Genomic DNA, 13,720 nt, shown 5'->3' with positions numbered 1-13,720 from the left:
GGGGGGGGGGGGGCAAGGGCTCCTACCCTGACAGTAACCTGACCCAGAGTACTAAAGGATCCAGAAGAAGAATGTGGAATTGGGGTAGGGGGCCAGACATGGCACTTAAAACTTTGGCAGTGGCCTTGTCAGAGCTGCTGTGGGAGGAGGGGAGTTGAGTTGCCAACTTCCTATCTTTCTGGCTATGGACCCGCCAGTGAGCGGTCTTTCAGGGGACCCCTGCTGGCGTTCCACCCTCATCAGCAGCTCATGGGTGAGCTCCACTCTCCTCGAGTGGCTGCAGAGAATGCCCTGCCCTGTCTGGTTTGAGACCTTCAGTCTGGTAACAGTGTTTGTTTCCTTAGTTCCTAGAATAGTCAGCAGGCTTTATACTTGGTCTTTATGTCTCTATTTACTGATGAGAATCATATTCTTTAGTATTAGTACAATTGACTTCCGGTCAGTTTCAGTATAACCCAAAAGAACAATTAGTTTCACTTTGGCACTGTTTAGCAGCACATGATTGGCGCCATTACTTGTGTTTATTCAATACATTTGCCCATCCTGACTCACAACTAAGTATTTGTACAGGAAAATCAAGCCCATACAAATGAGGTCGGACTCCACTGGGTTAGCGAGACTACCTTCCCCATAAAATTTCTAGTAGCCATTGCATTTCTGTTATTTGACCTACAAATAGCCCTCCTCCTACCCGTCCTGAGAATCTCACACAAATAATGTAAAAACGATACGAATTCTAATTTCATTAGCTAGAACGTTAGCTTATGAATGAATTGAAAAAGGACTGGAGTGACGTGAATAGGACAATTTTAGTTTAAATTAAATGATTCTGACAAAGTTACGGTTGATTTCATAGTTGTCACGTTGGCTTGGCTTACGCTGCGCCCCCGCCCCGTCCGCTCACCGTCCTGCCTCCAGCATCACAGTCGGCCTCGTTCAGCTCGCCCGCCCGCCTGCAGCGACAGGGCCTCGCAGGTGGCGGGCGCTCCACCCGCACCAGCCAGGAGCGCAGCGTCCCAGCCGCTCGTCCCGTCCTTTCGGACGCGCGCTCCGCTCCCCGACCCGGCGTGGCTCCACAGTCGCCCTCGCGAGCTCCAAGGGAGCCCCCCTCCCCTCGCCCCTGGGCCTCCTCCCCGTCCTCCTCCGCCGGCGGCCGTGCCTCAGCACCCCAGCGGTCTCAGGTGCGCGCGCTTGAAACGGAACCAAGCCCCGCACGTCGGTAGCGCCAGTGGGTGGCAGGAACGCAGGTCCTCCCGGGGTCTTCGGAAGGTTTCCCGGGTAACCGCCGCCAAGGTGCAAATGCCCCGGAAGTACGCCACGCGCCTGCGCGGAAGAACCTCGTCTGCGCCTGCGCACACGGGCAGTGGGCGGCCTGCGCTCGGCATGGGGGACACGGAGTCCGAGTCGGAGCAGATCCGTCTGAAGTGTATCCGTAAGGACGGCTTCTTCACGGTGCCTCCGGAACACAGGGTGCGACGGCGGGCCGCTCGGGGTAGCTCTGCCGGCGGCAGGGCGGGACCGGAACGCCCTGGAGCCCCTTAGTGTCTCGCTAAAGCGTTGAGGTTTCCGATGTGGGCGGGAACGACAGTCCCAGAGTTCCTGGCGGCCGGCGCGGAAGCCGGCGGTGGTCTTCCGAAACCGGGGGCCGGGGGCCGGAGCTGGTGGCGGGCCCCGGGGCTCCGCAGCAGCCGGCCGCCGCTGGAAGAGCAGGCTCCGGGCTCTCGGGAATTTCCCCGTGGGCGGACTGGCCGGCGTGCCCCGCGCTGGCTTTGACTGGGCCAGGCGGCGCCGCACCTGAGAGCCGGCAGCCTCCGTGTGTGTCTCGCTCGGCGCGAGGCCTCTGCGCGCGCTCCTGTCGTGTAGTCCAATCAGCGGCCCTTTAGAAGAGGGGGGTAGTGAAGCTTGGGGGTGTGGAGTGACTGTCGGAACTCTGGTGGCTGCACTGCGTTGTAACCGGTGCTCTGAGAGGCCGGTAAGGATCCTGAACGCATGGTGGCAGTCCACGGGCCGCTGTGCAACCCCCAGAATCCCAGCAGGTGCTCCCTGCGTTCCCAGGACGAGGCAGTGCGTGACGGGAAGCCTCTCACGGGGGAGCTCAGACACCCAGAGGAGTACGCTCGAGCGGGTGCTTCCGGCTGTGAAAGTATCAGGATTTCAGAGGAAGAACTGTGTTCAGCTGGGGGGAAATGTTTGTAAAAGAAATTGCTGCTGGACTAGTAAATGTGACTAGGATTTTGACACGCAGAGACAAGGAAGCCTGACATAGCAACCTGGAATGTCAGGAGCAATGTCACAGAGATGAGAAACAGTGGGAATAGGAGAGAGAATGTGAGTAAGAACTGGGGGGAAGAGGAGGCCGAAGTGAGATCAGAGCTCAGTCCAGGCGATTCTGACGTGGTTCCCCAGGTGGTAGGAAGGAAGGAGATGGAGGCAGACGAAGGAAAAGACGAGAGGCTGTTAGAATTTGAACCTTGCTGCATGTGCTTCCTAGACCCAAGGAGACATGCTCATTTAGTCATCTACAAACATCCTGCATAATGAAGATAATGTTAGGGGACAGGCTCTCCACTAGCACTGAAACCCCAGAATAGTGTGGCTCAAGTACAGGACTTTAGGGGAGACTGGGTGGCTCAGTCAGTTAAGCGTCCAACTTGTTTGTTTCTTTTCTTTCTTTCTTCCTTTCTTCCCTTTCTATCTTTTCTTGATTTTATTTATTTATTTGGGGGGGGCATGAACAGGGGGAGGGCCAGAGGGAGAGGGAGAAGCAGACTCCCGGCTGAGCAGGGAGCCCGATGAGGGACTCAATCCCAGGACCCTGGAATCATGACCTGAGCCAAAGGCAGGCCCTTAACTGACTGAGCCACCCAGGAACCCCAAGTATCCAACTCTTGATTTCAGTTCAGGTCATGATTTATCTCAGTGTTTTGAAAGGGAACTCTGTGTCAGGGCGTGGAGCCAGCTCAAAATTCTCTCTTATTTTTCTCTCCCCTGACATTGCAGAGAGAGGCAGCTCTCTTCCACAAAGTGGGGCCAGGCACTCAAGTTATCTGTCTTGTAGATCTGCCTGCATCTCGGCCAAATCCCACCCTGCTTCGGGAGCAAAAAGGAGTGGGCGGCAACCAGCTTCCTTTGGTCAGGAAGTCCCTTTCTGGAAGCCCTTGTCTTTTCTGCTCACATCCCATTGGCAAAAATTTAGTCAAGTGGTGTAATAGCTGCAGAGTACCATGGTGGGCAATAGAGCTGCCAGCTAGGTAGCCACGTGCCACCGGACAGTGTTTCCTGACTCGAAGGAAATAATACTGTGTGGGTGTTGGAGACGGTTAAGTCTCTGCCACAGAAGCCTCTCACTGTGTTTGGTAGAAGCTTTGTTTCCAGAGCATAATTTTTTTTTTAAAGGTTTTATTTACTTATTTGACAGAGACAGCGAGAGAGGGAACACAAGCAGGGGGAGTGTGAGAGGGAGAAGCAGGCTTCCTGCCGAGCAGGGAGCCCAATGCGGGGCTCGATCCCAGGACCCTGGAATCATGACCTGAGCCAAAGGCAGACGCTTAACGGCTGAGCCACGCAGGCGCCCCGCCAGAGCATAATTTAGACTGGTGCTGCTCAGTAGTCTTCTTGAGATGATGGAAATGTTTCTTTCTATGGACTCTCAGTCCTGGGGTTGTGAGTTCAAGCCTACTTTAATAAAAAAAAAAAGTTGCTTTTTGACTCACCCAGTATGGCTGCCATGAGCCACGTGGCACCGTGGCTCACAATACACATGACAGCTCAGGAAACGAAAATTTACTGTAATTAATTTTAACCGTATGTGGCCAGTGGTTATTGTTTGTAGACTGCATACATCTGGACCATGGGATTGGAAGGGAACAGGCTGTCTGTGATACTGCGTTCAACATGTCTGCTGGCCCAGTAGCATCATTCCTCTTTTCTCATTTCAAAGCCCAAGTGTGTGGTTATATTTGATTGGTTAGCAAAACATGAGTGAGCTCCTTGGTACAAATTAAGCATGAAATATCCATCTTTAGTTGTTCTGTTAGCTGCCCAGGCCCTGCACTGCCAGCACCTCTGTCTTTCAGCTGGGACGGTGTCGGAGTGTGAAGGAGTTTGAGAAGCTGAACCGCATTGGGGAAGGCACCTATGGCATTGTGTGTGAGTGGCTGAGATGGGGGCCCTCAAGCGCGGGGGACTGTCCCAGCAGGAGCCGTGTTAGGGCTTTTAGCCAGGGCAGATGTTGTGCGAGTGACCTGTAATCCGTGGTGTCATTACCATCATTGTAAGCATCAGATTGCCAGTGAGGTTACAAGTGGAGGGAACCGTTAGAGCAGAACCTAGAACTTCCAAAAGCAGCCAGGGCTGCATTGTGTAGCGGCTGGGACGTTGCTGTGTATCGTCCTGATAAGGGTTTGGAAGCCGCACACGTTAGTGCCTTGAAGAGCCTCCCTTTGCACAAAATAAGGGTTTTTTTCCTAGATAAAATATCTTATTTGCTGCTAGAACATAGTAAACAGAAGGCAGAGTGGTGACCTGCATCTTGACTAAGGAGGAAAACTTAGAGGGATCTTTTTGTAATTAGCTCCCCAGAGCATGTGTCTAGTGGGGCTGGAGGTGCTGCTTGCACAATTGGGACCTAGTGTCGCTGGGAATCCAGTTATCAAGAAGAGAAAGGGGACCCCCAGAGTTCAGAACGAGACCCCTGTGTGGCACAAGGGTGTGTGATGCGGGATCAAGTAAGATACCGTCACGGATGAGTTTTCATTCCAGATCGGGCCCGGGACACCCAGACAGATGAGATTGTTGCCCTGAAGAAAGTGCGGATGGACAAGGAGAAGGATGGTGAGCTCAGGTGGGAGGGGCAGAAAGGTGCCAGTTTTCTGAAGCTTCCTCTGGCCTGAGCCCCTGGTGCTGAGAGCGTCTGCATGAGGGTTAAAGGGGACCTGTTTCTGGGAGGCTCTAGCCTGGCCTTCGGTCCTGTCATTCTCCAGCCCCTCGCCCTCACCCCCATACTCTAGGCCTTAGCTCCCCTGAACCCTGGGCAGTTCATCATCTCCCTCTGTCTGGTGGCTGCCCTATCTTCTGTCTCAGCCCAGCCGTCACCCCTCTACCCAGCCCTCCCTGCCTAAGACCAGGCTGGCAGCCCCTATGCCCCACACACCCCTGATTGCTACCCCCCTGCACCTCCCTGGCTGCCCATGCAATTAGGGCCTTGCTGTGCTCACTGTGGACCCCTGTCCTGTACAGTGGTCGGTACAGAGAGTTGCTGCCTTGCATCACTGATTGAAGGAGTGTTAAAGGTGCATGTTCAGGTGGCCTTGATTCTCCCTAAGGTTATCAGCAGAGCCCTGACAGGGGTAGGGGTGGGGGTTCACTGAGGAGGCTGTCTGGCTGCAGGGGTCCCCATCAGCAGCCTTCGAGAGATCACACTGCTCCTTCGCCTTCGACATCCAAATATCGTGGAGCTAAAGGAAGTGGTTGTTGGGAACCACCTGGAGAGGTATGCAGTCTGCTGATCCTCTGCACTGGGCCTTGCTGAGCCTGCTTTGCCTGTCCCCCTCCCTGTGCTCCCCCCAAATCCATTTCCTTGCTCCTGCAACCCCAGGAGGGTCCTTTGACCTACCTGGGTGGACGTGGGAGGTGCCCTGTGTCTTCCCCTTTTCCTTCCAGCATCTTTCTGGTGATGGGTTATTGTGAGCAAGATCTGGCCAGCCTTCTGGAGAACATGCCAACACCCTTCTCTGAGGCCCAGGTGTGAGGCTGGGGGCTCTGGAGTGGAAGCACTGTCCCAGGTCCTTGTGTGGCGCATTGAACTGATGCATCCTGCCCTTTGCGTAGGTCAAGTGCATTGTGCTGCAGGTGCTCCGAGGCCTTCAGTACCTGCACCAGAACTTCATCATCCACAGGTAGGAGGGGCCCCAGATGCGGAGAACGGCGTGATCCTGGAGGAGGGTGGGGCCCGAAGGGACCTGGAGTGCAGGTTCATGACACATGGGGAGGGTGACTGCCAGTCCTGACCACTGGAGAGGAAATGACCTGGCCTCAGTGTGGTTCTCTAACTGTTCCTTGGGGCAGGATCCAGACGTAGACAGCACCTGCTCCCCGCCCCCCCGCCCCTGCCCCACCCCTGGGGGAGCTGACGGTGTGTGTGTAATCAAGGCTACAAGAAGTCCTGCAGTGGACAGATTCCTCCTGGAGTCTCATCACACACACGAGGAAAGTGGGGGATTTTCCAGGCTCAGGGCAGGACTGTGCAAGCAGCGGCTTCTCGTGTTTTAGGGGCAGCTGGTGCAGCCCTGGGTGGGGAATGGGCACAGGACTGGCCGTTAGGCCTGAGAAGAGTACTGAGAGCTGGTACTCCCAGCTGCAGGTTGGCCTTACACTGCCTACTCTCCCCGTGTTTAAAAAGTTCCAACAGGGGATGTGTAGGAAAGCATTCTGAGTCTGCCTGTGATGCTGACAACCTAGTTGCTGCATGGGGCTCACATCCTGGGAATCACTGATGTTGCCTTTCTGTCCCAGGGACCTGAAGGTGTCCAACTTGCTCATGACCGATAAGGGCTGTGTGAAGACAGGTGGGTGCTGGGTGCCGGCAGGTGTCTCTGTGAGTGCCACCTGGGGCGGGGGAGCAGGTCAGTGCTCGCCAGCCCTCCAAGGTCTAGGAGCTGGTACGCACGGGGCAGCTCCTTAGCCCCCACGGGGTGACAGGCTACCTCTCCTACCTCTCTGCCTTGTCACAGCGGATTTCGGCCTGGCCCGGGCCTATGGCATTCCAGTGAAGCCAATGACCCCCAAGGTGGTCACACTCTGGTGAGTCCCTTAGGATGCGTGTGCCTGGTGGAGGAAGTTTGGGGGGTTGATCCTGCTGAACCAGCAGAAGGCTCCTGAGGGTGTTGAAGCTACAGACGGCCGCACACACTCATAGAGGCTGGGTCTAGGACAGCTTCCTGAGACAAAGGGGCTGTCAGGGGGACGGATGACAGCATGGCTGGGGGGACTGCCCTGCCTGGTTCTGAGCCTTCTCAGGAAGGGGAGGTCGCTTCACAGACTTCTGTCTGTGGGGTGGGGCGGTTTATGCAGCTTTCTGTAGTTTTTTCTCACTTAGTTTTTAAGAAGAAGCAGAACAGGGTTGTGGTTAGCGATAGGAGGTTGAAATCCCGTCTTCCGCCGTGTGTCGGCCAGCCCCATCTATAGACTGGGCTGACAGTAGAGCCATAGGAGCCGCCCAGCAAAGTTACTGTGCGCGTCGCCCACATTTGCAGGGCTGAGAGGACGAGGCGGTCTGAGCCGGGGCTGGCAGTCTGGAGCCCGGGCTGCCTCAGGCTGTCAGGAAGGCTGGTGGAGACCCAGGCTTCACTGTAAGATACGAGGGGGAGTACTTGTGTTTGCAGGTACCGAGCCCCCGAACTGCTTTTGGGAACCACCACTCAGACCACCAGCATCGACATGTGGTGAGACATGGATGTGGCTCCCGGGGCCTGGGGGACGCACTGGGGTGGGTCTCATGGGGGCTGGCAGGGACAGGGGCAAGGCTGGGGTCTTTGCCAGCCTCCCAGCCCCCAGGAGAGGGGGAGGGCCAAAACCTGGGATCCCAAGAAGCAGCATGAGAACGTAGCTTCTCCTCTGTAGGGCCATGGGCTGCATCCTGGCTGAGCTGCTGGCCCACAAGCCCCTTCTCCCCGGCACATCCGAGATCCACCAGGTGGACCTGATTGTGCAGCTGCTGGGGACGCCCAGTGAGAACATCTGGCCAGTGAGTGCTCGGCCTCTTGCCCTCACCTGCCCTCCTTCCCCGGGCAGGCCCCTGTGCTCACCTCCTGCTCCCTGCAGGGTTTCTCCAGGCTCCCACTGGTGGGTCAGTACAGCCTCAGGAAGCAGCCCTACAACAACCTCAAACACAAGTTCCCGTGGCTCTCAGAGGCTGGCCTGCGCCTGCTGAACTTCCTCTTCATGTACGACCCCAAGAAAAGGTGCTGACCTGGTCTGCAGGCAGGGGTGGGGACCCCTCAAACCCGAGCCCTCCAAAGGGGGATTTTCAGAACTCAGGCCACGCTGCCACAGAGATGCCCCCTCCCCAGACACGGACATGTCCACCCCCAGTTTGGGTGCTCCCTGCCCACCCAGGTCATGGAGCCCATTCTGAGTTTCCCGTCTGTTTCTGGGCCCCAGACTGCTGCTGGCCACTCACATTTTGTTGTCTGGAAACTTGAACCAGAAGCTGTGGAGCTGGGGGGTGTGAGGGAAACCAGCCTCAGTGGCACCCAGGATCCTGTTAACACGGAGGCCACCTCTCCAGGGCAACAGCTAGAGACGGCTTGGAGAGCTCCTACTTCAAGGAGAAGCCCTTGCGTGAGTCTCCCGTGTAGCCCCCGAGCCCCGCTGGATGCTTGTCCTGTGCGCTTTCTGTCCAAGGTGGGGGTGTCAGGCCCGGCCTCATACAGCGCCTCAAGCCCAAGGGATGGTGGGGCGGGCTCCTGACAGAGGCCTTTCCAGGTGGCGTGGCCCCGGGTGGGCGGGGGTGCACGCAGAGGCCTACGTGGGTGCTCACTGGCCACACAAACTGTTCCCTGAGGGGAACAGAGGGAGACGCGATCCCAGGGCCCATCACGGACGCAGAGTGGGCTTCTCAGACCCAAAATGCACTCCTCCCCGCAGCCTGTGAGCCGGAGCTCATGCCTACCTTCCCCCACCACCGCAACAAGCGGGCCGTCCCAGCCACGTCTGAGGGCCAGGGCAAGCGCTGTAAGCCCTGACAGGTGGGCCCCTCCGCCAGGCGGGCACATCTGCGGTGGACAGCGATGGAATGGGGAGGCCTCTGCAGTCCAGGCCCACGGGGCTGCTGGGATCCACCTCCTCCCTTGGCTGAGACTGACCTGCTCCAGCCGATGACACCTCTTCCCCAGAAGGGCGGGGAGTGGCCCCTGAAGGGGCAGGACGCTCATTCTGGCCACCTGTTCCCACATCCTCAGCTGGTAAAAGCTTGGGACCCTCCCTTCGCAGGAGGAAACACCCGCTGGGCCCAATTCGTGTGTGTTGCTGGCTTGGGATGCACAGACTTCACATAGTTGCTTGTGTCCCCTCCTGGTCACCAGGGTCTGTCCGGGGCAGGGAGAGGCGGCAGTGACCCCCCCCACACACACACCTGGCACAGCTGGTGCACTCAGAAGAGGCAGGAGAGATTGGGTGTGGTCACATCCCACCTGACGGACTGGGGTCTGAGGCCCAGAGGGAAAGGGGGCATGAGTCCGTGCTAACAGGAACTCAGAAAAGGTTTTCTCACAGGCATGAGCGTGTTCAGTGTCCTTTAATGAACGTTAATGTTCTGATTCATGTGACATGACGGTGGTTCTCTGAGTGGACGGGGGCAGAGCGCCTAGTGAGGAGGGGCCAGCACAAAAGACGGGCCCCTGTCCCCTCTAGTCCTGCGGCTGAGTAGTTCCCAGGGGAAGGGGCTCTGCCTGCCTTCCTGCCTTGGCCTCGGAAGTCGGCCTTAGCACGTGGCTGCTCAGGAGCCCAGACCCACCTTTACCACTGACGCAGGGAGAGTTCTCAGGAGGGAAGCCTGCACGGCCTCCCCCCCGCCTTCCAGAGCTGTGCAGCCAAAAGCGAGCAGCAGGGTGGCATGTGGGGTGCTGACTGCTCGGAAGCCCCACATTCTACCCGCAAGGGGAGTGACACAGCCCATCCAGGCTCCACTAGCCGCCTCTGCTCTGGACTTCTGGGGCCACCTCAGTCTGTTTTGAGGTCAGATCATTCCTTCCGCACTTGCGGACCAAACTTCCTGGCCCATCTGGTCTCCAGCCAGCCCTCTGCTCATTCAGCTCTGGCTCATGACACCTCTGGGCAAGGGGCTAGGTCAGCCATGGACCTCGCAGAGCCCCCAGACTGGTCACAGTGGCGCTCAGTGGCCCCCAAGGACACCCCTGTGAGGAGAGTCTCCTCTGGACATTTGGAGGGACGTGGTGTTCTGAAGGACAGCTGTAGGGCTCAGATCAGGAGCTACACGCTGAGTGCTGGGCCCTGCAATGAGATTGGGGTGGGAGGAGGGGGAGGGCCCTTTGTTGGGTGTAGGCTTGGTGGTAAGACTCCTCCATGCAGCACATTTGGACGTGAGCCTGGATGCTGGGCGCAGGGGGTAGGGAGTCAGCCAGGTCAAGGCAGGGGCTTCCCATGGAAGGCAGGACCCCACATCCTGCCTCATGAAGCCCAATTCCCCACCTCGCTGTGCCCAGGAGTCCCCAGGGGTTAGGGTGGTCGGGGGCTTAGGCCCAAGAACTGATGAGGCTCAGGGAAGCACCACAGAAACAGTCTCTGGAAGGCTCTTGAGGCTGGGCCTAAGGTTGGGCCCCGGGTCCGTCGTAGAGCAGGGTGTCCACCTGTGCGCGTTGCAGCCAGAGGCGCCGCTGGGTGTCACTGAGCAGTGGGCGGAGCACGTGGCCTGGACGGCAGGTGGGCAGGGCGGCACAGTGGGGCCCGTGCAGCTGACGACAAGTATCACAGCAGAGGGTGGGCAGGGCACCAGGAGCTAGGCAGCTGTGTGCCTGGTAGCCGGGGGGCTGGGGGCTGGACTGCCCAGGGCTCCCTGGGGCTTTGGGAGCAGCCACGTCTGCAGGCTGACTGAGCAGCTCACGTCGCAGGGAGAGGAAGGAGAAAGCTGTAGGCTCTGGCTCCAGCTCCTCCTCCGAGGCCCCATAGGGTGGGCTACTGGACTGTGGCAGCACCTCTACCTCCCCTAGGGGCTCCCAGGCCCCGCCCCTGGCCCCCCACAGTTTGGCGCTCTGTTCCCACAGCAGAGGGTGGCAGGCCAGCTCGGGGGGTGGTGAGTCGGGGCCTGGTGAGGGCCCACCGTACAGGCTGGCCTCCTCCGAGCCCTCATCCTCCTGCAGGTCCCGGTAGAGGTCCAGCGGGCTCTGGTAGACGGTTGGGGAACCCCGGGGGGGCAGAGGTGGTGGCTCCTCTTCCCGGGCCAGCCGTTGCTGCAGCCAGGCCACGCAGGAGGCCACATCTGCACTGGCCCGCCGGGCCTGCAGCAGCTCATCCGCTGGTAGCACGCTGGTGCCCAGCTGCGCCAGCACCTCGCCTAGGATTTCACACTCCAGCCGGAGGGCGAAGCAGCCCAGGGCCACTTGCACCAGTTGGCAGGCGGGTGGCAGGGCAGCCATCATGAGGCGGTGGTTGTCCCTGGGCACGTAACCCATCTTCTGGAAGCTCTGGAGGAGGAGGTCCTCGGAGAGGGCACCCTTGAGCACGTGCACATAGCCCCCTGAAAAGGTCTGCAGAGGAGGGTCTGGTCAGCAGCAGCCCACTCACCCACAGACCTGACCCACGCTCAGGCTTGGTCTGGCCTCGGCCTATTTGGGCTCTGCTGACACCCTTCAGAGGGGTTGCTCAGCGACACGCTTGCACCCAGCTCTGCAGACCCACTTCCATGGCTGGGGCAGGCCCAGCTGATAAATCAGAACAAAATAAAGAGCTCTTATGTTAAGAAATCTCACTTCTGTAGCAGCCGGGTGACTCAGTCAGTTGAGCATCTGCCCTCAGCTCAGGTCATGGTCCCAGGGTCCCGGGATCAAGTCCCGCGTCAGGCTCCCTCTCCCTTTCTTCCTCACCCCTCACTCCTGCTCTTGCTCACTCTCTCAAATGAAATCTTAATAAAAAAAAAACAAAACAAAAAACTCGCTTCCCTTGGGGTCTCCACCTCCTGTCACCCCTGGGGTTTTGCTGAGATTTGGTCAGGCAAACACAAATAGGGGTGCTTATCTGCTCCGACACGTTGTTCTGAACGCCACCTTCCCACTTCCCCTTCTGGAGAGCTTTCCCATTGGCACAGAGGCTGAGCCATTCATTTTTCCAACTGTGTAGCATTCCATCACGTAGGTGAAACGTTTTTTGGAGGCTCTAATGTGCAGCTGGGCTGAGAGCCTGGGAATACCAGATGGGAAAGTGCTTTCTAGGCTGCAGTCCTGTGGGGAACTGGAAGGGCTTCAGGATGATGGTCCTGGGGACACCTGGCTGGCTCAGTCGGTTAAGTGTCCAACTCTTGGTATCTGTTCAAGTCATGATCTCAGGATGGTGAGATTGAGCCCCGCGTCGGGCTCCCTGCTTGGTGAGGAGCCTGCTTCTCCCTCTCCCTCTGCCTACCATTCTCCCTTGTGTGCGCGCTCTCTCTCTCTCTGTCAAATAAATAAGATCTTAAAAAAAAAAAAAAAAAGTGATGGTGCTGTGCCTCCCCCAGTTCTAAAATTCCAGAACTCTGGGATCTGGTCAGCATTCCTCCGCTTACGGCTTCTGACGCACCTCCCGCAGACTGAGCGCTGCCGTGGGCAGGCACTGTACTTTGCCTTCACCCCTCACAACCGACCTTGGACTGGACTACTCTTGTGTCTGTTTCACAGATGAGGACATGGGTTCAGAGAGATTAGGTAACTTGCACAAAGCTACACAGTTAAGAGTAAGCAGAACCAGATCCCAACCAGGTCTGCCCAACACTGAAGCCCAGGAGCACCTTAAAGGCGGACCTGTCTACTCTGTTCTTGGCTTCCCATGGGGCTGCTGCTTGAGGGTGCCTCCCGCCCTGTTATCTGAATGAAATGTCCTAGAACCTCTGGCCGGCAGGTGTCCCCATGAAGCAACGGGCTCCAGAGCTCACCTCTTGAGAGACAGGAGGAGTGGAGGAGAGGAGGGTGGGGTGAGAGAGAAGGAGAGGGAAAGAGGGAGGAGGGGGGGAGAGAGAGAGGGAGAGAGGCTGCTGCTGCCATGGCAACCAGTGGAGGTGGACTCGCCCACGTGCCCAATGACATCAGCACCTTCCTACTCTTCCAAATTAGCTTTGGAGGCCAAATGCCTGCCCCCTCCTGCAGGCCAGCATTTCACCCACAGGGGTGACCAGTGCAGACCCCAGTGTAGGCAGGGCCTCCAGCCCCTACCTACTTCACAGGGGATACACCCACGCAATCTTCTGCTCTATAAATGGGATCATGGAAGGATTGGGATGACCATGGAACCTCAAGTCCCTCCCATGCACCTGTCCTGGGATTTCTGTGCTACAGGGGCTGTGAGGCCACTTTAGGGGAGGACACTGATTCAAGCTTTGAGAAGCAAGGATTTCCCCAAGGCAGGCACCCGGACTGGGTGGCCTCGGCCCGCACGACGTTTTCAGCCGTGGGAGTGCGGGTGAGGGGGCGGGTAATGGGGGGAGACACCTTGGCCAAGAGCTGCCCCAAAGTGCCCCAAACCTCTTCTGAGCCCTGTGAGACCCACTCAGCTCTGCAGACACCCGAAATCCCTTGTTCCAGATGGTAGCCTCCGCCCCACAGGACACAGCAGCCTGAGCAGGGGAGCCCCCTCGGCCCAGCTCCCTACCTTGATGGTGGTGAACTCCTTCCTCCAGGGCAGCAGGTACAGGTGCACAGCGGCCAGCTCCAGCAGCTCGAAGGCGCGGGCCAGGCCGCGCAGCGCGGGGGCCAGATCAGCGCGGCCCCACAGGCCGTCGGTGAGCAGCGCCAGCGCGTCGTCCTGCAGCGCCCCGTGCAGGTCGAAGTCCTCCACCAGGATCTGCCACAGCACCGCGCGCAGCGATGGGTCCCCGCACACGCCAGCGCGGCCACGCCGCAGCTCACGCTCCAGGCACAAGCGGTAGTCCTCGGACAGCGAGCTGCTGCCCATTCTGGCGGGCGGGGTACAGTGTCAGGAACCCGAGACCTCTCCCCGCCGGCTGTGCGCCCCCCCC

General features: G+C 58.3%; 2 protein-coding genes across 17 annotated transcripts in view; one reads left to right on the top strand and one right to left on the bottom strand.

Annotated features, from left to right (window-relative positions):
• The window catches only part of CDK10 (cyclin dependent kinase 10), a 9,526-nt gene extending 200 nt beyond the window's left edge, over positions 1-9,326 (top strand). For 2 of the 16 annotated variants that reach the window (XM_040633137.1, XM_040633129.1), the window contains exons 2-13: positions 4,077-4,149; positions 4,762-4,833; positions 5,389-5,491; positions 5,662-5,743; positions 5,830-5,897; positions 6,514-6,566; positions 6,732-6,801; positions 7,383-7,442; positions 7,621-7,744; positions 7,822-7,961; positions 8,288-8,340; positions 8,647-9,326. In XM_040633137.1, the coding sequence (XP_040489071.1) occupies positions 4,815-4,833; positions 5,389-5,491; positions 5,662-5,743; positions 5,830-5,897; positions 6,514-6,566; positions 6,732-6,801; positions 7,383-7,442; positions 7,621-7,744; positions 7,822-7,961; positions 8,288-8,340; positions 8,647-8,744 (870 nt within the window). In that variant the 5' untranslated portion in view covers positions 4,077-4,149; positions 4,762-4,814 and the 3' untranslated portion in view covers positions 8,745-9,326. Of the gene's footprint in view, positions 1-1,322; positions 1,471-1,832; positions 1,973-4,025; positions 4,150-4,761; positions 4,834-5,388; positions 5,492-5,661; positions 5,744-5,829; positions 5,898-6,513; positions 6,567-6,731; positions 6,802-7,382; positions 7,443-7,620; positions 7,745-7,821; positions 7,962-8,160; positions 8,404-8,646 lie in introns of those variants that run through there. The other 14 variants (XR_005835547.1, XR_005835545.1, XR_005835546.1 and 11 more) reach the window with 14 other exon arrangements.
• The window catches only part of SPATA2L (spermatogenesis associated 2 like), a 4,731-nt gene continuing 287 nt past the window's right edge, over positions 9,277-13,720 (bottom strand). The window contains exons 2-3 of the mRNA XM_040633126.1: positions 13,354-13,657; positions 9,277-11,264 (exon numbers count right to left, since the gene is read on the bottom strand). Of these exons, the coding sequence (XP_040489060.1) occupies positions 10,326-11,264; positions 13,354-13,656 (1,242 nt within the window). The 5' untranslated portion in view covers position 13,657 and the 3' untranslated portion in view covers positions 9,277-10,325. The remainder of the gene's footprint in view (positions 11,265-13,353; positions 13,658-13,720) is intronic.

The sequence above is a fragment of the Ursus maritimus genome, unplaced genomic scaffold, assembly GCF_017311325.1.
Source record: "Ursus maritimus isolate PB19 unplaced genomic scaffold, ASM1731132v1 scaffold_19, whole genome shotgun sequence".
Taxonomy (NCBI): Eukaryota; Metazoa; Chordata; class Mammalia; order Carnivora; family Ursidae; genus Ursus; species Ursus maritimus.
Note: the sequence above shows the minus strand (reverse complement) of the source record. Positions and strands in the feature narration are given on the sequence as shown.